We start from the raw sequence: 24631 nt of genomic DNA on the forward strand, positions 1-24631 counted from the left end.
AAAACTTCAACACAACTTAATTAGGCTGATTTTGTTTTATAAGTCCACATTTCTTAGCTAATTACAGCGCAGTTCACATCTGTCAACACACTGCCGTGTTTTCTGCGCTCTCTCATCTGTCACGCCTCTGGAGACCACGCAGCGCTTCCGTTCAGTACGTAACGTCACGAAAAAAAAGCCCCACCAATGACCAGGCTTGTTGTGATTATCTAGAAAGTGAGTTGCCTCTATGATCCGGTGCCAGCAGAGACGTACAGCAGCGTAATTGGCTGCGCGCTGGAGTTTCAGTTAAATGCCTCTCCAGCTGAAGTGACTCCCCTCCTCACTACTGAGCTCTCTCATCCCATAACACTGCAAGCAGAGAGCGAACTTTCAGAGCTCTTCTATACTTTATTTAACTTTTTTCTTTGAACTTTTTTTTTTTACACTTTAAACTTTTCTAGTTAGTTAGTTTTGAATCATGTTTGGGTCACTGTTGTTGTGCGTAATCGTTGTCTTTGCGTCCGCGCCGGCTGGTGCGCAAATCTCCTCCAGCCGGTATGTTATCGGATGTCCCGCGAGGTGTGATAAGTCGATGTGTCCCCGGCTGCCGGCGGACTGCCCGGCGGGACAGACCCTCGACGCCTGCCACTGCTGCTCGGTGTGCGGCTCCAGCGAGGGCGAAGCCTGCGGCGGCACCGGGAAGCTCGGAGACCCCGTGTGCGGAGAAGGGCTGGAGTGCTCCGTCCCCGGCGGGGTGGCGTACACAACCACGGTGCGGAGGAGAAGCAAGAGTGGGGTCTGCCTGTGCAAGAGCCCCGACCCGGTGTGTGGAAGCGATGGGGTCTCCTACCGGAATATCTGCGAGCTGAAGAGGGTCAGCCGGCGAGCTGAGAAGCTGCAGCAGCCACCTGTTCTTTTCATTCAGCGGGGAGCCTGCGGGAAAGGTAACGCTCAGGTTGTTTAGTTTCAGGTCAAACAGGGTCAAAAAATGAGGGTGTATGAAACTTCCTCACAAATGATATTGAGTTAATTCTTTACTTGGAAAACTTTCTGCAGAGTTCAACTCAGCTGTGCGTTTGTTTTCCCATTTGCTCTTGAACGTGACCCCTCAAGTCCTCACTGGACGATTGTGGTTTGAACTACACAGATGTTACTGTAAAACTAAAAGCTGCATTCAGTGGCTCACAATCCCCTTAGTGTCTTGGAAAACAAGACCCACTGTTCATGTGTGCTTCCTCCTTGTCCCTGCATTAATTAGACTTGATCAGAGAGGGGTTTTTTTTTCACTGAATGAAGTCATGAGCTCTCTCCTGATGTAAAGCTGAGCCTTTGGATTATCTTTGGCATGAACAACCTACAGTCACATGGGTGTAAAGTGCTTGATTGTTTCATGCCAGGGAAGTCGACTAAACATTAGCTGAACAGGAAAGTATTTCCAAAGCCTGATAAGTTTGATAAACAGTACAGAAGTGATGCATTTTGCAATAATTGGTAAATGTGAGTGTTTTTCAGTGTGGGCCTGAACTTCATCAGTGTCATATGAAAAGTATTTCACCCTAATCAGTGGAGCTCAATAATAAACAGACATCAGTCCTCACCTCCGCTGCTCGGTGAAACAGAACAATCTGTTCGGTTAAATTAGTGAGTCATTCATCATCATTAATGCTCTATATACTGTATGTGTGTGTGTGTGTTTGTGTGATGTGTCTTGATTCAAATACTTGCACACATGTTGGGCCACAGCAGGGAAAGATATTGTATCATTCTTTAGGTTTTTTTTTTTTTTTGGTGTGTGTGTGTGCATGTGTTTTACATATGTCACCTGAAGTAGGCACCATATGTGCAACTGAAAAAGAGCTTCAGCACCTGTTACCTCAAAGAACCGTGATTTACCTCAAGGCTTGGAGACCTACAGACCCCCCACCCCCCCTCCTCCCCTCCCCGTCCCAACAACAACTCCTTCCTTTTCTCTCCCTCTTCGCTCTTAGCGTCTCTCTTCCTCCCTGTTTCTGTTGTCGCTCGTAAATCACACTTAACAGTCACATGAAGGAATGCCTGGTGCTGCTTCAGAGCCACCGTTCCTCCGCCTGTGGAAGACAGAAGAAGTTTTAAACAGGGAGGAGACAGCGAGGGGAAAGCAAAAGATTAGCAACCCATACTTTGGGGAAAGGTTTACATGTACATCAAAAACCCATGTGGGCGCGGCGGTGGGGCCAGACAGTATCGCCACATTTGTTTGTCAGTCATGTAAGCAACTTAAATGGTTAAGTCATTCCCAGGCAGCTAACCATGTCTGAACCAGAGCAAAGACTGCGGTGAGAGCTATTGATTTTCCGTGGCACCCAGTGAAAATTTCCATTGCTGCAATAAAACGTGTCACATCTCCTTCAGTACATCAGATGTGTCTTTGTCCACGCTATGGGAATACCATTGTCTGTTAAGGTCAGCATAAAAAAACTATTGAGACTGTCCACTTTGGCAAAACAAAACAACCAAAAACCAAAAAACATCTTAAACTACCCTGCAACTTGGCCCCTATGTTAAGAAAACACGCGCAAGTACACGTTTGCATGATGTCATTGCATGTCTGGACGCCGGTAAAGATGGTGACTGTGCAAGTACTAGTTCATTCTGGCAGAGAAAAGTAGGTCAAATATTACTGTGACCTTTGGGTCATATTTGTTTAAGAAACGGCCTTGAGAGAATTCAAGCCAATATTGAAAGTGACAGCGGAGAAGCTGACTAGAAAATTGTCAAGGGATGGGGGGCTGGAAGGGAACCAACACGGATGGATGGATCTAGGATGCCCCAAATTACCCATTAGTGACACAGAGCTGCACTTACTGGCTCTTGAGTACATGTGGGATCTGGGTTAATAATAAAGTTGCGATCATGCAGATTCCTCAACAAACCATTTAGATTTTGATCTGAAATGAAAAGCCAATACAAGCCTGAAGCTGCCCTATATGGCGCTGCTAGCTGATGTTGCAGCTCGCACTCTGTGACTCCAGGCTAGTGACATAGTGCTGAATATGCACATTCTTCCCCAACTTGTCTCAGCCACTCATAATATTAAAACACCATCTTTGTGCATGTGTTTTTGACTCTCTTTCTTTTTTTTTTGTTGTTCAGTCAGTCTCTGCTCCTCTTTCTGTCTGTCTGCCTGTTTTCCTCATCTGTTTTCCTTCCTGCTCATGAGGCCTCTCAGTTCTCTTACTCATTATTTCTGTATTTCTCTGTCTGCTCAACCACCTTCGCTGCAGTCTCTGTCGTCGGATGTCCCTTCCCAGGATTTCATCAAATTCTGATTACAAAATGGAAATGTTATGTTTGCATGTCTTTCCCCAGATCGTACTGATAAGATAAACAAACCTGATGCCATTTCCTCCTGTCCACACCTCCCCCCTTCTCTTTCTCCTCTTGTCTCCCCTCACAGTTGGACAGTGATAAATCTTACTAAACGTTGCATTAAGTGTTGCATTAACACTAAAATCCATGAGCTGCAGAGTCATATAAGCAGCTTTAAAGTTATCAGATTAAAATTCTCCAAGGATTGGATTCTCGGTGCATTTATATTCCAACAGCAGGTCTTTGTATCTCTTTGATCCTCATGCATAATTTTCTAAAAACAAAATGTGAAATGTTTGAATTTCATTACTCTTATTATGCTGCTAAAACTCTCCTCTCACTCACTCTCATGTGTGTGTGTGTGTGTGTGTGTGTGTGTGTGTGTGTGTGTGTGTGTGTGTGTGTGTGTGTGTGTGTGTGTGTGTGTGTGTGTGTGTGTGTTTGTGTGGGGACTTGGTTGTGTCCCAAGTCCCCAATGGAAAACTGAATTTCCTTTGAGTTATGGGACAAATTGAAGCAGAATTAGAAATGGAAAAGTGAGGTTAGTTAGAGTTGCTCACACACTTGCACACTGGGTCACCTCAGCATCTTGCCAAAGTGTGATTGTAAAACAGCAGAAAGCTCCAAAGTGGATCTTACTAAGTGCAGAAAGAAAGCAGAGCCTCATGAAAACTAAACGAATCATGATCTTACACTTGTTGGCACTCACAGTCACATGTGATGAGTCACACAAGCTGCCAGAATCCATCTCTTAATTAGCATACACTTAGGCAAATGACTCTGCCTGTCTTAACTCTTACAGCTCTGCCTAAGCTCATAGGAGTTTGGTTTCCACTATTGGGCAACTACTATAATGAAAAACGAGTTTTGAATAATTCACCATTTTATAAATATCATACATTGCATCTCTTCAGGAATTAATCCTGTAGCCAAAGAAAAGCCTCAGTTTGCCAATAGTAGTGCATCAGTGTGTGAGAAAAGCTGACCTTACTGTATTCACTGTATTCACATCCAGCTGTCCAGAGGATAAGAAAAAGCTCCTCCTGCCTCCAGGCGCCAATAAAACCGTGGGTACTATGTATGGAGAAAATGGAAAGAAAAAGGAGCTGAGATCTTGAGCTTGGACCCTTGTGGTGAAGGTCAATATATGGAGAGAGGAGGGGTAATGGGGCATGAAGACAGAGGGCTTTGAAAGTCTCTGTGAGAGAGGGAGAGAAAGAAACTGTCCTCACTGAACGCTTGATTTGCCTCCAGATTATTGTTATTGTTAACTGATCCTCCGGTCAGATTTTTAATGATCTTTCATCGGGACCCCATCCTCCCCTCGGCACTCTCCCGTTTTATATCTTCCATATGGATGAAATCTTTATTTCATCAGGTCACAGATCCCTAAAGCAAAATCATTACTCTTTATATACCAGTATGTCTTTCAAACTCTGTAGCTCTGGGATGCCTCAGTAGACCATATCAGCAGACCAATCTCTACTCTGAAACCGTGGGAACTTGACAGCTGTCAAATCTTTGAGAGACTTCTGATAAAATCCAAACCGGCCTCCTGCAGAATAACAGCACTGAATTAATAAACACTCCTAAGTCTCAAGGTGAGTGTCTTGTCCTCCATCTACTGTTTATCACAGTATCTTCACTGCCTTTAATGGACTGAGCAGCGCTCCATTCCACATAGCCTATTACCTGTGGCATCCCTCAAGGCTCCATTCATGTCCCACTAGCTTTCCTTTTCAACTGAATCAATTAACAGATACTCTTAAGTCTTAACTTTAGAGTATTTCTAATCTTAACCTTAACCTAACCCTAAGCAATTAGATTGGACATATAGATCTGAAATTTGCCCTCATGAAGTGATTATGAACCTTGAAAATATGTAATTTTTTTACTGTTTTGCCAAGATTAAAATGGTCTATTTCCAAATAACAAACTCTAAAATCATTTTTTTCAAGACTTTGTAACTTGCTCAAGAGCTTAAATAAATAATGAAACTATAGGTGGTGATCTACAGCTGGTTAAATTCTAGAAAATTAATGTTTATCCTGTTTTGAGGTCTAACCTTTCCCTGAAAACCTCATTGTATGGTTCCTCAATACAGTGAGGATGGTATACTGTGTAGCCTACTGTACAGTGTACAATGTAAAAGCGGCCACTCACAGGGTTGAACCTACTGAGAGTTGTCACCTGAATCTGCAGGCTTTGCTGAGCTCCAGTGAGTCTGAGCTCATTGTTTTTGCTGTCTGGTCTGTAAATTTGCTGGTTACCTCTGGCAACTATTCAGTAGCCATGGAAAAATTATACAAAAGGAATATGTGGATCAGAGGCTAATCAGGAAGCTTTACATTTCTACTTTTCCTCCACGCACGAGTGACATTTCAAAGTTCAGGATAAAGTCGTAATTTTTTGGCATTTGTGGAGACAGCTGCGTTTCAATTTGGCTCATCCGTCAACATAACTGTAGAGCAGGAAAGCCTCTCTAAGCTCAGCTAATATCACTGAGCTGTGAGGTAACTTTGATTCATGATTTCCCATTTCTAACAAATCATCGCCCCTTGTCTCTTTAAGTCCTCTATCTTCACATTTGCTTTGTTGTGGTAGAAAACTGTCTCTGGTAGTAAATTCCAACATGTGAGGACACAACAGTCTTCATAACATGGTGAAGTGGAAGAGACTGGCAGTCTGTATGGATACTCCAGAAACAACACAGGTTATGGACACTGGGCCTGAGCTGTCCAACCATAATCCTATCATCAAGGCTGACCACGAACCCTCGCGGGTGTGAAGCTAGCATGGGGAAAATGACTCCAACCTTTCCGTTAATTCTACTTTCTACCATGATGAGAAACTTATGTGACATTTATTGGATTCACTGTTTGATTTACAGCTTTGAGGTTCAACAAGGACAATAGCTATGTGGAGGTTTGCAGAAAAGTTTCTTTCAGAAAGCGACTCTCAGGATGGTAATGCCAGTCTGTCAGTTCACCAGACTAAAAGAAATCAACTACTGGATGCTTCCCCGATGATGAAACTTTCAGACTTTGGTGATCCCTCGACTATTTCCTCTAGTGCCACCATGAGATTTGGAGTTTTGACTTTGAGTGAAATGTATTGACAGCTAGTAGATGGACTGATATGAAATGTTGTGCAGATATTCAGAGGATAAATCCCAGTGATCCATGACTTTTTTCTGTAGCGCATCTGAAATCTTCCTTTATCCTGTGAAACATCTTAACTTTTGGCATACACTTTTTTACAGATACACATCTTCCCCACAGGATGTGTCCTAATGGCTTTGGTGATCCTCTGATGTTTCATCCGGCACCAGCATGCAGGCTCACATCCGTGGTTTTGAGAAAAATGTCTCAACATGGATTGTGAGAAAAATGGTGCAAAATTAATGCCATTAAATAACTTTAATGATCTCTTAACTTTAAATTTAGTACCAAAAAACAAAGTCAGTAGTTTAATTTGTCTAGAGCTTTGTTTTATGACCAACACTAATGAGATTCCCATCATCCTCAGCTGTAGGCTACTTTCTGTTTTAGTGCTAATTAGCAAATGTTAGCATGCCAGCAAGGAAAATTAACTGGTGAACATGGTAAACACTACATTAGCCACCACAGTGCCTATATAAGTACAGCCTCACAATGCATGGCTGTAGACTCTTTAGTCTTGAACATAAACATTTTTTCTGACTGCTGAACGTGATCCAGTCATCATATAACACCAGAATTTTCCCCCTGCGGGTTGACAAAGTTTTCATACTGTATAATTTAGCGGCATTTGTTACGGCAAGATGGTGCTCATTGCATGCTTGTGTTAGCTTAACGGCACCTCAAGCGGAAAATCTCTTTCTCTTTCCTTAACCCTTCACTGCAATCATTGATATCCTGGGGTTTATGGTTGCCTTTGACTTTCGCAAAGTTCTGTCTTCGAGGAGAGAATATAATGACTGAAAATTGTCCTCGTGAGGCGAAACAGTTGAAGGTAACGTGGCAAAATATGGGTTTTCACGAATGCAGGGATGAGGGAAAGGTCTGGGGAATCTTGATTCATAGCTCTGGTTAAACTGTCTTCTGGGCAGGATTTAATTAGCAGGTAAATCAGTCAACATTTCCTGACTTGCCCAGTGCTGGATAGATGGAGAGGTGGGTGATTCAGTGAATTTGGCAGTCTTCATGCATAGGCTACAGTGTCAGACAGTTTATGTGTGTGTGTAAGTGGTTTCATACTTGTGAAGACCAGTTTGGTCTTGCCATGAGACCTGTTGATGGTTTAAGAATTTATTGTGTAGGTACAATTAACCACAAGGGTAAAGGTGAGGGTTAAGTATTTATTTGCATGGTTCATTGGCAAGGTTAAGTGTCTGTAAATGAGTGTGTGTAGGCTACAGTATGTGTGTGTGTGTCAGACCTGAGCTAGACCGTCTCAACCACAGATGAACTGTCATCTTTTTTTCCCCGTTCTGTGTTATGATAAAGGGCAATTTTGAGCAAAGGTTTTCTATTTTCACACAACTCTTACATCATGCAGTATTTCAATGCATCTTTTATTTGTTTTTACTCGTCTCAAATCCTCCGTGTGTGTCTGTTTCTGTGTGTGTGTGTGTGTCTTGTATTTCCAGCTCAGGACAATCCAGACAGCCCGAGACACAAATACAACTTCATCGCCGACGTGGTGGAGAGAATTGCTCCGTCTGTAGTTCACATTGAACTTTACCGCAAGTAAGAGCTGTGTGCGCATCTGTGTGTGTGTGTGTGTGTGTGCACGGGCCAGACTGAAACACACTAAAATTTACAGCCCACCTGTGTACTTAACCAGACCACACCAGTCGGCGGTGCACCTTTCTCCCCACTTCAATCTCTCAGCATCCTCTTTTCATCGTCTCTCCAGCTTTTGTGCTCTTTCATCTGTGCCTCTCATTCGCCTTTGACACCTCGATCCCCGGCCTGGCGTCGTCTCCGTTCTGTCTGTCACTCCGGCTTTTTAAAGTGGCTCTTTCAGCGTATGCTCTTCTTCCATCTCTGCCTCACTCAGCCCTGTCTCCCTCTTGTGCATCTCCTGTTTTCCTCCCTCTTCTGCCTCAGGTTAACTTGTGCTATGTATTAATGCTGCAATGTCTGTTTGTTTCCCCTGCTTAAAGTCTTTATATACTTAATCTCTCCAGCTCACCTCTGGATACTCAGCTGCCTCTTGTTTATATATTTACTTCCTGACAGTCGCATCCTTTCAGCTTGCAAGTCTTACACTGCTGTTACATGATGCAATGGTTTTAGTGTTTTCACATCGCTGTTTTTCTAGAAGACAGTCGATGAAAGAGTGAAGTGCGTAGTAATACTCTAATCTCTTCTTTCTCCCTCCTAACATCATCTCCTTGGCCCCGCAGGATGACGTATACCAAGCGGGAGGTGGCGGTGGCCAGTGGGTCTGGCTTCGTTGTGTCAGAAGACGGTCAGATTGTGACCAATGCCCATGTCGTGGCCAATAAGCATCGCGTCAAAGTGGAGCTAAAGAGCGGCGCCACCTATGATGCAAAAATCAAAGATGTGGACGAGAAGTCGGACATCGCCCTCATCAAGATCGATGCACCGGTGAGTGGAAGCTCCACAGAGTCAGTTGGCCCGGTAGGATGGTAGATCGAAGTGTCTTGACATCCAGAAACTAAGAGCTTCATGACCCACACATTTTTTTTTTTTTACTCCTTGCTTTTATTTGGTTACTGCCAAAATTCCTCTAAAGGTGTAGTTCAACATTTTGGGAAGTATGCTCACTCACTCACTTTCTGAGAAAATCATTACGAGTAAATCAATACCACTCTCTTGTCTGTAAAATATGGAGAAAGCCAAAGGGTGAAAGCTCAACTTAAAGACTTTCCAGCAGAGACTCTGCAAAAAGAAATCGAAGGAAAAGGAATAACAATATTTTCCACCATGTCACACTATTCCTCGAAAGAGAGATTTAAATTGACATGTGTTTGTTTTAATTAAGCTCAGAGAAACAGTCTTATTGGAGGATAAATCTCTTCCACCTTTCCACTAAACTTTCTCTAACTTTAATTTCTCCCTCCGTTGGCTTCCAGCTTTTTAATATACATTTACTTATGGTCCCAACCACCACCACAAGTGCCTATGACTAGTTTTTTTTCCCACTTTTCTTTTTGAAGAAACAACTTGTCAGGTTCTATAATCTAACAACCCGTCAGATTCACTTTATAGACCAGTGGCTCGCCAAGATGAGAATAATGGATGTGGACAAAATCCTTGTTCCACAAATGAACCTCGATGCAAAGAGTCATGAGTCACTTGAAATATGAAAATCTGCAAAGGTAATCTTGACAAAGTTTTCTGTCAGCCACTGCAATAAGATCAAAACATTAACTGTCTGTTTTGTAACTCACCCATTTAACTGTTAAAAAATGTGAAGGCTGTGAGTCTGTGAGTCTGGCATGAAAATATTCTAAATCTGGGAGATTATACAGAGTCCAATTGAAGTAAAGTGAGACTGCAGGTGCAGCCAAATAGGTCTTTAAGAGACAGCTGGCTGACAGTCAGTCCTCATCCTGTTGGCGCAGAGACGCAACAGGCTGCAAAAACAACTGACAGATATCACACAGATCATCTCGCAAAGCAGCTCGGAGAGACGGTCGCTTGTTACGGAAACGTGTAGCTATGGCCACTTTGCTGATGCTGTTTCAAAGAAAAGAGGTAAATAACTTTCTGAGCTTTGCTGCGCGGGACATTTGGAGGATGTTTTGTCAAACTGGAGCTGGTTCCACTCATCATATTTTGATCACAGCTAAGAGTCAAGTGGAGGAATGCGTGGCAGAAAGCCAGGGCCCTATTGACTGGAAGTCGTAGCAGAGCAGGGTGCATTATGGGGCTCATTCTCATGGCTGGGTGACACAGCTGAATAGATGTTCATGACAGCAACACAAGGTGTATTACAAAGACCCCCAATTCTGAAAAGAAGTTGAAACATTCAGGTTTTGTTTGGCTGACAGTGTGAGGAAAGAGTGCGGAAAAGAGCAGTGACAGATGCTTTGTTTTTGATCATCCTATAATAAAAGCTGCTCAGATTGTTGATGACAGTCTGGCTCATTATGGGGAGGGGGCTTTTTTGTTTGCATCACATGCTCTGCTGAGCCTCTGTGCTGTGTAGTTGGAGTCAGTTGATACTCGTATATGACAATTATTTTCCAGGCTTCCTCTGAGTATGTATTTGTAGCATTCCTCCGTGTGACAGCGTATCTGGTTAGCAAACAATGGGCGGTTGTAATAAAGCAGGTTAAATTTAATCGAGTGACAGTCAGCCGTATCCAAGGTGTCATTACTATGAGAAAACCAGTTCATCATCGTGAGCAATCTTGTTTTGCGAAAGAGTGTAAGTCATTGTGAGAAGTGCAATCGGGTCATCCAGGCCGTGAGTCGGTGATGAAGACCCAAGAGACTTGTGGTCACTTTGAAAAGGCCACATGATCTGGATGGAGCTGTTGGCATTTCGGCTAATGAGGGAGAGTTGGCGCTGTGTGTGTGTGTGTCTGTGTGTGTGTGTTTGGAGCTAGTGAGAGTTAACGCATATGGGGAAATTAAAGGATGAGTGAGTTACAATAAAAGGGCAGGAGTGCAAGGGAAGTTGTCATTTTGGATTACATCGCCACAGGGTGTTTTTTTTTTCAGTACCTAAAGAAAATACAGCTGCAACTGGTGATTCAGCTCAGCTATAATTTGTTTAGTGAGAAATTCCCTAATTTTGTGATTGGTTCACCAATGCGGCTCATTAAAAATCCACTTTATTTATTTATTTTAATCAGATCCCTGAAGCCTTCTACTAATTTTGCATATTTTTATAAAACAAGGGCTGTGGATTGTAACCACCATCATTTAGATTGAAATTGACTTGGAAAGTGATCTGTTGATGGTCAGCATGGACCGGACGAACAATTACAGCAAGCAAAAGCTCTTTGATTGTATTCTGGGCAAGTTAAGACTTAAGTGAGCTTTAAATCCTAAGTCTCAGGTCTTTAGCCAGGAACTCATAACAACAAATTTATATTCAGACAGTACAGTTCTTCAGTCCTACATCCTTCCCTCCCTCATCACCATCTTCACCACCGCATCTCTCTGCTCCTAGTCTTCCTCACAGCGCTCTCTCTGTATTAAATAAACGCTGACTGCTGTCGGCATCAGCACTCCGGAAGCAGCCACAAATAATCTGTAAACAGTTGCATCAGTTTATGAGTGAGAAAGTTTTTTAAGTTCAGTTTTTTTTTTATTCCCTGAGAATAATGGCTCGCTTTTCTCGTCTTTTTCTTTCCTATTCTATGTGAAATTGGAGTTTATTGGTAGCAAGGCCCAGTCCGTTCCCGGGGCTGTGGTCTAACCCTCAGCTCTGGGGAATACATTAGTCTGTCTACAGCAGCTGGAACTTCAGAGGGGAAGGGGAGGGGGGAGAAGTGCTGTGCTCACTTGTTCCTGTGTAGAGAGTATGAGGGGGGGAAAGAGAAAGCAAGAGGGACAGAGACAGAGGGAGCGATGTGGTCAAGGCCTGGAAAATGGATCCATATGTCAGAAGGACTGTGTGAGCTAATAGGCTAATGAGTGCACTGTGTGATGTGGCAACGGCACAATAAAGATAGAGCTCATTGTTCCTCAGGTTTAAAAGGCCTCTTATTCTCTTGGCCACAGTCACATTCACTTGGAAACGTCCACAATGAGTTGGATACTTTCGCTTGTACCTGGAAGGCCTCGGTCTTGATTGGAGAGCTTGCTGACTTGGACAGAAATGCATTTAATCATATTAACTTATGCTGACCCCCACAGACGTGCAAGCAGCAGCCATAATGTCTTGGAATGACTTCAAAACACTTAAATGTAACTGTGCAGGGAATTTTTCCGTATCGTTCCAAATCATTTTATCACACGACTTGTGCAGTCATGAACCCTGCGTGAGTCTGCTTCATACTACACTGCTTTCTCCTGGATGCAGTGAAAGCACCGATTCTTGTTTCAAACTGCAACTCAGGAATCCGAAACAGCAAAGCAGTTTCTCCATGTGCTAAAACCGGTGTGTATGGACTTTTATTTCTAAGCTTTCAGCCTGAAAAAGCGAATCTTCAACACAATGTCTTGTACGTAGCTGTGATGCGAGCAATGACGTATTAAAGAGCATTTTTCAAGGTTTGCATGCAAAACAAGTTTTCTGGAGACAGAGTTTTCACTAACTCCTGAAGCTAATTCTAACTGCTAATCATTTAGCCTGATAAAATCTCCCAGAGTCCGCCCTCACTTCAGCTAACAAGATCAACAGTTCTCAGCCAAAAAAGAAGATGCTTTTGCCAACTTCTTTGTGAAACAAAGGAGTTTGCTATTACATAAATTACTACAAATTTTAATAGTTGATATTTTCGGCCTGTTTTCAACACCACACTTGATGTAGAGATATGTGGCCTCAAAAAGACCTCAATCTCACTTGACATGTCTCCAATAAATGAGCCATTAACTCAACCCTCATGCAAAAATCTGCCATGCAATTGTTGCAGTGAGGCAAAGAAAAGTGCCCTCATGTTTCCAATATGGTCCCTTGAAAACAATGGCACTGTTTGTGTCTCTGTGCTACCCACCACCTACTTTTAAACCATTCTTGCTGGGAAATTTGCCTGTAGCTGGTTTGGACAGGGCTGTTATTGGAATATATATTTGTGTGAGTGTGTGTCTCTGTGTTTATGTGCGGGGAGGAAAGAGAGGAATGTGCCTCCACGCATCATCTGTGGCTGCGTTTCTGTTTATCAGCAACATCGGGTAAATGTTTCCCCAGGAAGTTAGAGATGTCCACATTTGCCAGAATGAGCAGTATTGACAGAAAAAAACAAAATCTTGCAATCAATTATTCAGATCAGCTTTTCTCTGTGTGTCTGTGTGCACATATGGAGGGTTTTAAGATGGCCCACTGCAGGGACATGAAGGACACGCTCCAATGCACTGCGTGTCGTCCTTCAGAGACAGGCGGAGGGGAAATGAATCACATCCTCCTCTCCTCCTCACCCATCCTCTCTCTTCATCTTTTTCATCCCTTGTCCCTACAAATAAAATGGTTCCCATGCTTAAAGATGCATTTGGGCGGGAAAAGAGCCAAGAAACACACACACACACACACACACACACACACACACACACACACACACACACACACACACACACACACACACACACGCATACACTGTTTTGCCCTGCCGGGTCTTGATCTATTCTGTCTTGCCCTACTTTTTGGCTGTGTAATTGTTTTCCAAGCCTGCTGGATGGGCAGCAGTCTTGCTTTAAACAGTTTTTTCCCAGGCAATGACATCACTTTACATGTTTCTAATCCACCAGTCAGATGATCTAATAACAAACAGGGCATCATTGACATTAACTGAGAAGCAACTGATTTACTTTTTAGTGCTAAATAGAAAGAAAAAAATGTTGCAATCTAATCTGACTGTCAAGGTTTGGTTCATTAAATTGAGCAAAAAACTCATTTTCAAATTTAATCAGAGTGTAGCCGTGAAAATGTTTCTTTTTTATTTGTCTGTGCTCTGTGATGCTTCTCTGTAATCAAACATGGAGGGGAATGGTATTTGTCTTGTGGCCTTCATCACAGTAGCAACAAGTTTACTCTGTAAAGTTCACATATCTCACTGGGAATAGTTTTCATAGCATTGAAACCGCTTTCCAAACTCCTTGATACTGTGTTCCCTTGATTTCTGGAAAGAGGTGTTGCCTCTTAAGCCAGATGTGCCTTTTTATTATCTACTAACTCATTTATTGCCAGTGCTATACTCTACAATTTGGGCGGAGGCTTTAGGAAAGTGAAACACCTACAGACTGAGCTATAACCCTTCACTTCTCAAAAGAGGATTCAGGGACCCTCGGAGCTGATTGAGTCCAGTGAGCTCCCCCAGCCTCATAAAGAACAGTCTAGACAACAACATAACTGCTCTAGACATATAAAACGTATATGAATTAGTGTTACCGTCATATGTTTCACTCAGAGCAGAGAATGAAACATTCATCCAATATTCAAGGTCAGAATTGGAGCGTATCCCAGCACTCAGGACAAGATGTGGGGTAAAACCCAGTGAAACATTCCAATGCTGTATAAATACAAGAATGACCTAATACCAGGAGGTGTAGTTGATATATTTAAGGCCTTTTCCTGAAGCAAATGAACACGTAAGACCACATCTCCTCTCATCATTGTGATTTGTGCAGTTCAAAGTTTTGCGGTGTCTAGCCAGAGCCGAGACGCCCTCAAAATCCTCCGAGCTCTCATGCAAAAACTACACAGAGTGGAACATACACACGGAGCTCACAGACATGTGTTTGCTCTTATACAGGCTAAAAAACCTTCCCAACAACATATGGAAACTATAGTGGTTTCCATACTGGTGTGTCTGCGAGGATATGGTTAAGCCGGCCGTGATTTGAACATGTTGATGTTATACCGACAGCGCGAGGAGCCGCTCCCCCCCTTCAGCCAAGTCCGGTCCTCGTGTGTTGTTGACCTCGACTTTGATGAGCACCTACGTCTGTGGTGTTCACAGATTGTGTAAGATTTTAGTTACAACACTCACGTACATCTCCGTGTATGTGTCGGTCTACCAGACATGCACAAACAGGCACTCACACACACACAAGTGAGTGAGTTACACACCATACAAGCATCCAGGCGGGCAGACAAAGACGCGCACTCACAGTGTCCCCTCTCTCCAGCCCCTCTGCCTGATCTCCTGATCCTCTGGCTCGATGTGTTGTTATATGTATGAGCATGCTGAAACCTGCCCTGTGTGTGTGTGTGTGTTTTTTGTTTTTTTTAATCTGCATTAGCACAAGCCTGAGGGCATGAGTTCAGACGTCAGCAGTAAAACCCTATACCTCTGTGTGCTTATGAATTTAGGAAAGTAGAACTTATAAAAGTAAGTTTCCTTGCTTTGAAGTCACCTGTATGAGAGAAACAGGAGAGCTTAAGTGACTGGAGTTGGGCTTACGTACAGTTGTGTAGGGGTGGGGGGGTCGCACACTGACCCAACCAAAACAGCTTCTGTGTCCGAATGTGTGTATTTTGAAGTGGTCTGGCTGTATATATAAGCAGTGCCAGGTGTGTGGGTTTTAATTTACAGACTCGAAGTTTGTGAGAGTTCACGCTCGGGCAACCTCCTCTCTCTCTCTTTGTGTGTTCATAATATGTGTGTGTGTGTGTGTGTAAAAAACACACACGTGTCTCAGGAACTATTAGGCCCTCAGTCCATCCCAGCTCCACTACAGTTAAAAGTTTGCACCTGGCCTTCTGGTCGTAAAATGGTAGTTAGTGTAACGGCTTTTAAATGAGCCTCCAATCGAACGAGGCCGTAACACTGTGGCAGTGACAGATCGCTATAGCAACTTCGCCGCTGTTTTTTTTTTTCTCGAGCCAATCTGTTTGCTTTACCCGCTGCCAGCTTATCTGTCTTACTGTCCTTTCGCCCAGATAACCCTAACTGTGACTAAATCTGTCTCCGTGCCACAGATCAAAACTCACCTCAGAGAGTCTGGAAGTTTTCCCAACACATGCTCCTTACAATAACTTCTTCTATCAAGCCAAAGCTGTTTTGGTCCTCCCCTCCTACAATCTGATGCCCCACTTCTCTCTCTTATCTAAACTCTCCGGAACATGAAAAACGTGGTCTGCTGTGTGACTTGGGAGTGAGAAATCTATGGCATCATCCTTGTGAGGCAATGATATGGTCTCCTTCCTAACTAAACAGGAATCTTTCATTTTCAGAAACAAGATGCTATCCTAGAAGACCACATCAGATATTTTTCAAGAGCTCAGCAGCACATGCAGCGTAGTTTCCCTAGATTTTCCAAAATGAGTGCTCTTTGGGGTCTTGAACCAAAGATGTGTGTTTTTTTTTAAATATTTTATTTTGGTCATGAGCTGCTCCCTGCCAGCACTGGCTGCATGCATCAACGTAATATCAAACAAAACTGCCTTTGACTCATTCGTCTCACATTCTCAGACTCCCTTCCTGTGGTTTGTGGTGTTTGTTGTTCCCCTCGTTCACCTCGCCTCCTTCCTTTACGTGCGGCTATAGTGCCTTTCTGGTGAAGGACCAGTGCATCCTCCTGACCTTCATCTGAAATAGCAGGGTGAGTCACTTGGGTGGCCGTGGAGAGGCGAAACTTACGTGGTGAGATGATTTTCCACGAGTCGTTCCAGATCGCTGACTAGACATGATTAGTAAGCGATATGTAAGCTCGGGGTCTTTGACAAAGTGGCGCAGCCTGTATTTCCAGTGTTTGTTCTGCCTTCTCACGTAGGCGTCATTCGGTTGTCAGCAAACTGATGCATTTTGCACCATTTGTAAATGCTTTTTCTGAATGCATTGTGAATTTGTGGGGGTGTGTGTATGTGTGTGTATGTGTGTGTGAGAGAGAGAGACGTCTATGAGCTGCGTTTATTAAACTCCTCCAGAACACATTAGGATTACAAAAAACAACTCAGTCAGCTTTCCTCAAAGCCTAACATTTTCGATCATGTACGAGGTTTTCACCTGATAGCAACAGTCGCCATGACACCCCCTGGTATCACTAACTGTTATCGTAATCATGGTGACCAGCAGTGGCCTGGTCCCAAATGTCTTGGCAGTGACTCACATCCAACTGACATCCCCTCTCTCAACTGTGTGTGTGTCTTTATGTGTGTGTCCCTCTTGCTTCCTCTCTCCATCTGGTTATACTCTTATCTCATGGTGTGAAGGGAGGGGGGTGGGGGTGGGGGTGGGGGGTGATTATTATACAGACTGCTGCTCTTGTGTCAGGTGTCTGTTAATATGTGTTTGCACATGCCAAATGCATGTTCCCTATGTTTATGTACACACCTCACCTCTACAGCATGTGTGTGTGTTCTTGTCCTATGTTTACTTTGTTTTTTTACTATGTTCAAATTAGCCCACAGGCGTCAGGGAGACAGCTTTGGACAGTTGTGTCATATACGTGTTTGTACTTGCAAGTCTGTGCATGCATATGTGTGTGTGCGTGTGCGTGTGCGTGTGCGTGTGCGTGTGCGTTAAGGTGGCAGGTGGAAAGTACGGCTGAAAGGTTCTCTTCCTCAGTTTACTGGCTATCACTATCTTTGTCATCTTCTAATAATAACTTCACCTCAAGGGGCAGGATCGTTTACAGCGAGGTGTAACACACCCACGGCTGAATTAAAAGTGTGTGTTAATCATTTTCTCACAATCCAGTTTCCTATTTTTTTGTTCAAACTCGTTTAGGAATCAGGTGTGAGCGTGTTTTCGAACTACATCCGTAAACACATGGCGCATGGAGGCGTCACGTTTTATGTTTTACTTGTGATTTGCCTGTAATGTGTGAATGTTGAACTAGGTATGAATATTTCACATAGATCCTTTTGTCCTATGTGTGCCAACTTGTGTTGCTGTCTCAGTTACCTTGCAGCCTCCTCTGACACCTATTTATAACCCTAAGTAAACAAAATGGATACAGAGGAGGAGTGCACAGGTTCTTTTTCTTTTTTTTTTCTTCTTCTTTTTTTGTGCCTGGGTCTGTGTGCACAGACTCAACGTCATGATTCGTCGCCGCGTGGGCTTTGCCTGCGGGCTGCCCGGCGGAGATGATTTCATTCAAAGAAGGAAACTGTCACTGCGGATGGTTAAATATATCCTTTCTGCGTCTGTCTGCTGAGGCAAGCTCTCATGTAGTCCGGTTTCCACTGCTCAGTGTAGCAGGGCTTTAAAGTAGTCATTATTCACCATATATCAGTCGCTTTTCCAGCATCTGTGGTTTGTTGGCACACACTCGCCATTAAGAGAGATTTTCGGTCCAACAAATAAAGCTTTTTGATATTGATTGTTAGCATTTTTAGTTCAGTTGTTTGGCATAAATGTCACTTCTCCCTGCAGTGGGTAAAGGAGTAATTGTTTTTGTGCGGGAGTTTTGCCATGCAGCGTTGAGTGGGTTGTGTTTAGAGGACTTGTGGTTTTGCTGCAATTATTTTCCTAGTGTCCACTCATAAAACCACACAATCATGAGTTGTCCTGAAAGCTCTGCTGAGTAATCGCAGCTAAAGCAACACTAAGGTTGTGATTTTTTCTTTTTAAAGGTCTGCTTTTTATTAACCAGACACCACAGTGCATTAACAGTGTATGAATTTAATAATAAACAGATTAATAATGTCCCTTTTTAACATGCAGATTAGATTCCTTCCTCAGCTGACCCTTATTAGTAAAGCAATACAGAAAAGCTTTCACCTTACTTTCCAGCTCCTATTATCTTGTAAATATTGCCTCATTGCGAGCTGTAATATTAAATATTAAAATTCACAGCTCTTGTCTGTTGCAATAAAGAAGCAGCCGGTAGAAGGGCTTTTACTTTTTTACTAACACACACACACTGTCTGTCTGGAAAAGCCAGATCTCATTATTCTGTCTGTGTGAAAGCCTTTGAAAACATGCTAATAAATGTCAGTATGTCATGTCATGTCAATATGTGTCAATGCCTTTTTTGCAGTCCTTCATGTTATTCTAATTTCCAATTGGTCCATTTTATGTTCGTCTTCTTTCATCCTTGTCTACACGACCATGGTTTTATTCAGCAAACCCTCACGTCTAAAACCTAGTACCTTGACCTGCAGTGAAATGGACATTAACCCTTTGTGTTCCTCTCCTGTAGAACAAGCTGCCCGTGCTGCTGCTGGGCCGCTCATCAGACCTGCGACCAGGGGAGTTTGTGGTTGCTATCGGCAGCCCGTTCTCCCTCCAGAACACGGTTACCACGGGAATCGTCAGCACCACTCAGCGAGGGGGCAGGGAGCTGGGCCTGCGCAACTCGGACATGGACTACATTCAGACCGATGCCATCATCAATGTATGTGAATGGAGATGCTTTATCATCATGCAAACACTTTTTTTCTATTAAAACAATAATAACTAGTGTGTGTTTTTTTGACAGTACGGCAACTCTGGAGGGCCTCTGCTAAACTTGGTAAGTCGTTTTTTTTTTTATTTTGGCAGCAGAAAGACCAAAGTTTTACATTCCATATAATAATGTACAGTTGTTTTTTTCTGCTGGAAGTTAAGCTGAAGTTTGCTGTTTTAGGATGGCGAGGTGATCGGGATCAATACGTTGAAAGTGACGGCCGGCATCTCCTTTGCCATCCCCTCAGACAAGATACGACAGTTCCTGGCAGAGTCCTATGACAGACAGTCTAGAGGTATGAGCTCTCACTGACATGCCTCATTATTCTTCCATTTTATTGCTTTCATTGAGATCTGGCTGCAAGAGTTGGACAGAGATCACATGTGGATTTACAGTAAAGCAGCATATAATTCAGCACACCATTTCTGTGGTTGTTCTTCTATCTGTGTGTGCTCTCTTGAGATATTATACTGGCTCCACATTTGGCCTTATGAATCTGTGCCCAACATTACCTAACTAGGTTATGACATTGCAAATAAACTACAAAGAAGAAAAGGCCAATATATGCCAGGTTGTTCCTTTTATTTTACTGCTTTTCACCCTTTACCTTGTGTAGTATCTTGGACCATGCAGCAAACCCATGTATTTTATATGTGCCTGCCAATGTGTCCTCTCACTTTGATCGATGTGTATGATGAAATAAAAACAAAAAACTCCCATGAACCACATAGTAGATGGACTATGTAACAGGCAGAGCAGCACATTGCCCTGCAAGATAATCTGTGATTTACTGTCTGATTTACAGAGAAGAAGAAAAAACACCCTGGAGGATTTTTAGTTTTTTACCTCCATAAAACTAAAAACTGTTGCAGGCAAGAGCATGAATGATTGTATTTGTATGTGTTGTTGTCTATCTCTAGGGAGAACAGCTGCTAAGAAGAAATATATAGGTGTGAGGATGATGACTCTCACCCCAGCGTAAGTTACACACTGTGCTGCACACATAAGTGAGAAATTAAAGAAAAACATTTTAGGAAGGTTTTAGGCCACAACAACTTAAACTTCTGCTTGGTACTGAGTATTGCGGTGTTGTGCCGCTCCAAAATCCCCCATAGGTGTTCAGCCGGGTTCAGATCTGGATACTGCAAAAGCCATAACGTGACTCACATGACTTCTATTTTCTCTAACCGCTCAGTGACCCTTTGTGGAAGCATCTGCTTTTGCTATGTTTGCATACACAGTTTACATCAACAGTGAAATATCAGCATTATATCTGCAGAAATGTGTTAGATATTACAACATTTCCGCTTCTAGTTGTGTGCAAGATAAAGATTTCCCCCTCTTTTCTACTTTCTAGACTGGCCAAAGAGTTGAAGACTCGACATCGTGACTTCCCGGACATCACTTCTGGAGCTTATGTTATGGAGGTCATTGCAAAGACACCGGCTGCAATGTAAGGATAACAGTATGGTTTTCAGCAAACTGCAATTTTCAAGTCGTCTCTGACTCTCTCTGAGCTGTGGGGTGTTGTCTTTGGCCCTATACGCTCGCTCCACACGTGCACAAGATTCTCATCACTCTCCACGCAGCTCCCATCTCACAATGCAAACAGACAGTATATTTAATTTCCTTCCTGTATTTTATTTCTCCCCACTAACTAGTGTGAAGTGTGCACACACTCCAACACACACACAGTCTCCTACACAACTGTCTCGGTAGTACGTAAATTCATAGCTTGCTCCCGCGTGCCTGCAGTGCCTGGCCTTCTAAAATATCCCCCTCCTCCCACAATCGCAGCCCACTCCAATCAGCCACCACCACAACTCCAGCAGAGTGGAGCTTGGGACATGCTGAGGTCAGCTATTTCCTTAAAACCTCATGCAGGGAGGTTACTGGCTGCGCTGTGGTTTTCCTGCGCCTGCCCACCCAGCCCAACTCCAGAGTGGTCTCCCCGACACGGCCTCATCATAGTTTACTCATTGCTCAAATCACCCTGCTTTTTGCATCATAACATTTCTGTGGTGCTCCGTTATAGTCCGTGTTATTTTCTAGCCTGCACTTTCATGCTTTTGATCTCAAGCTGATTTGTGTTGGTTTACGGCCTTTGGAAATCTTGACCCTACTGTAGACAAACCCTCCATTTGCTGTGTTTTCTGGAGGTGTCAGAGCAGCTGAATGTAATGAGGGTTGTGTAAATGGATGCTGTTACGAGTCAAGGTGTGGTGGTCTGTGCTTGCATGTGGCTGTGATTAGGCAGCTGTGTTGAAAACTAGCTTTTGATATCACTGCTGTTTGCTGCCTTGGTCTGTGTGTGATTTCAAGTTTACTATTTTCTTTTTTATGAATGATGTGCATGCGTTTGGCCAACTTGTTTTCATTTGCCTAGTGCTTTAACTTCGCTGTCATAACTCGACCATTACAACTCTCAGAACAGATGTATTGATTTAGATTGTCTAAGCAAATGTGACCAAAATACAGGTTAAATATAGTAAGTTTGTACTGTATGTAAAACTGGAAACACATAATATGCAGTTGGTGAGCCATTACATCTGTAGACCATTAAATGCTGTTTTATTCTTTCCACTAAAACCTAAGGAGGAACACATTATGTAAATAGAGGAAAAGAGCTGCTGTAAAAACTGACACAGTTCTTCATTAAAAGATAAAGTTGGTGATTAAAATTTCTTTTCTTACTGTTCACAAACCCAATGAAAAGACAAGAGCCGGCAAAAGTTCATTATTCTCCGAGTACTTACATGTGTGAGGCACTCGGTTGCAAAAACATCGGTTCCTTCAGAAGATCTGAAGATGTAAATGTTTGAAAAAGGGTAATAAATATCTGCTTTCATATAAAACAAAATAAAAATGTCATAAAGCCAGAAGTTATATTGTAAAACAGCTTGGCACTGTAGTTTTTAGTAGATGTGACTCAAATAGCAATAGTGCCTTTGCTTGGGCCTAATACAAATAGTAAGGATAGGATTTGCTAGTTTATGGCTTTTATACGCATTTGCTGCTCTGCATCTGCTGAATATAAATAGTTCTTGTAGTAGTGTTAACAGATGGTGTGTGTGGAGTTTACTCAAAAATAAATGGCAACACCTGTTTTCACAGATATGAAAACCAGGGTCACTGAGAACAACAATGGAAACATAAGATCAGAAGAATCAGATATATGAGGCTTTAATTACACAGATCAGTCCATGAATGGTTTTAGTATCTTGAGAGTGAAGTTCTTACAACATCAACACTGATTAAACCACATGCAGAGTGTCGTTCATCTTTTGTTGTTATTGTTATTGTTGTCAGAGTGTGACACTGACAGGAAATCAGTAGAGTGATGTGGTGTTGATTGCAACAGCTGGTCTTCAAGTGGTGACACTGTTATCACACACTTCAACCTCTAAGTCAACACATAACCCTGTCAGTGGCCATTGTTGCCTTCCACATCCTTAGTGGCTCGAGCTTTGCCAGAATATCACATCAATACTAAAATAATCAGCTTTGGAAATGTCATATACCCACAATATTCACTGAACTGAAGGTCTGCTTCTTCTCTGCTCCAGTGGTGGACTGAAAGAGCACGACGTCATCATCTCCATCAACGGCCAGAGGATCTCATCAGCGACCGATGTCAGCGCCGCCATCAAGAAAGACGGCCCCTTGAGGGTAGTAGTGCGCCGTGGGAACGAGGACGCCATCCTCACCGTTGTGGCCATGGAGATTGACCCCTGACCCTCCACACACCGCACACCGCAGGAGCTGGAGCTAGGTTTTTACTTATCACCAGTGGACCTTTATATCGGGGAGGGGCTTCACTGACACACCCTCTCCCTGTGGCCAAAGGCCAGTGGCGCCACACATCCAGGAAAATTCTGGTTTTGCCTTGAAAGGAACGACTTTACAGATGCTTTAAAAAGCAGCGCTGTACTTTGTTTCCCATGTGTGTTTTCACTTTTAGTCTCTAATGCTTTCATCAACGCTACTACTGTGTGGTCACAAACATCAGAAGTTGGTTATCGCCATATTGTTTCCATCTGCTTTTTCCTGTTTTGTGTCTTTTTTAACATGGACTTTTGCTCAGTCAGGCCTTTTAGGCAATTTAGCGACTTCCTGGGCAAATCTGATTTGTATCATTGTTGTTTTCTAAACTCTTTTTTAAAGTACTGTAGAATGTTGTTGTTGACCATGTGATGTATACTGAGAATAAAACAAAGGATTGACCTTTTATTTAGACACTCACTGTGCTGACTTTCTCATTTTGTTTTCATTTTCTCTTCCACTCAGTTTTATGCACATATAAAGAGACACACATTTTGAGATTGGACTGGACCAAGCAATATTACAATATTTTCTTTGTGTGAGTGCATAGCGTTTCCAACCATTGGTTGTGGACACACTCACACAAGGGGGACATAAAAGCAATCAGGATCTGGTTTAAATTTGATTTTATTGCCTTCATATGGCCTTGATACTGGTCTGGTGTGATTGTGGGGCCAGGGGCTCTACAGGCTGACCTCAGAGACAGGAGTGCGAGCCAAGCACAGATCTGACCCACAATGCAGTGGCTGCAGATGTAGGGCTCCCATGAATACGCTTAGTTTGTTTGCCACATGAATTTTGGATGAAGATGATGAAGTGGATCTCGTGAGAACTGCAAAAACCACCACTCACTACAAACAGCCTCACAATACGAGAAAATCTCTGACCAAAAACACGTTTACAACATGTGAAATCTGCAATGGAAAGACTGCACAACCTCTTGTTTTCTTTTTGTAGCCCTCTATAACTCAAGTCTGACTCGTCTGTTTTGTTGCCCTGTCACCAGAGATTAAATCAGAGTTCAGCAGTTTTACTTGTAGGTTTAAAGCACAGAAGGACATACAGTAAAGACTGTGCTTTGCATCTGTACATCTGTGTAAAGCGGCCATCTTAATGGTGAGGCACAGAATTGGTTTCTGAGAAATGGAGCAATTGATACTACTGCAACTACTTTTCAAGGTTATAAATGATAGACAAACTTAATCAAATTTAAATAACCCATTTATTGATACATGAAGTATTGACATTATATATTGTCTTATCTTTCAAATCCCATAAAGTTGGCTTAGAAAAGAAATGGTTCCTTCACTGGGAGATTCTGGGAGAATTTCACCTGATTGCTGTTGGTTTCACCTAAACGTTGTAGTAGGCTATTGCATGAAATCACACACAGAACGTCTTTACTGCTACATTATTGTTTAAAATCCTATTTACAGAACCTTGTATGCACTTAAAATGTATAGCCTATGAATTGTTATTTATTTGTTTGGAGCAAAACATTTATCAGGGCATTGTTCAGG

General features: G+C 42.8%; 1 protein-coding gene across 1 annotated transcript; it reads left to right on the plus strand.

The window, feature by feature from the left end:
* Window positions 1–215: 215 nt before the first annotated feature.
* Window positions 216–23531, plus strand: LOC146973292 (serine protease HTRA1A-like). Its single transcript, XM_085799661.1, has 9 exons — window positions 216–926; window positions 7961–8060; window positions 8723–8927; window positions 19044–19238; window positions 19323–19355; window positions 19470–19584; window positions 20210–20267; window positions 20647–20742; window positions 22856–23531. The coding sequence occupies exons 1-9, from the start codon at window positions 461–463 to the stop codon at window positions 23022–23024; spliced, it is 1437 nt and encodes a 478-aa protein (XP_085655787.1). The 5' UTR covers window positions 216–460; the 3' UTR covers window positions 23025–23531.
* Window positions 23532–24631: the final 1100 nt, after the last annotated feature.

Source organism: Trachurus japonicus, chromosome 15 (genome assembly GCF_045865225.1).
Source record: "Trachurus japonicus isolate A0001 chromosome 15, Traja_1.0".
In the NCBI taxonomy this organism is placed as follows: domain Eukaryota; kingdom Metazoa; phylum Chordata; class Actinopteri; order Carangiformes; family Carangidae; genus Trachurus; species Trachurus japonicus.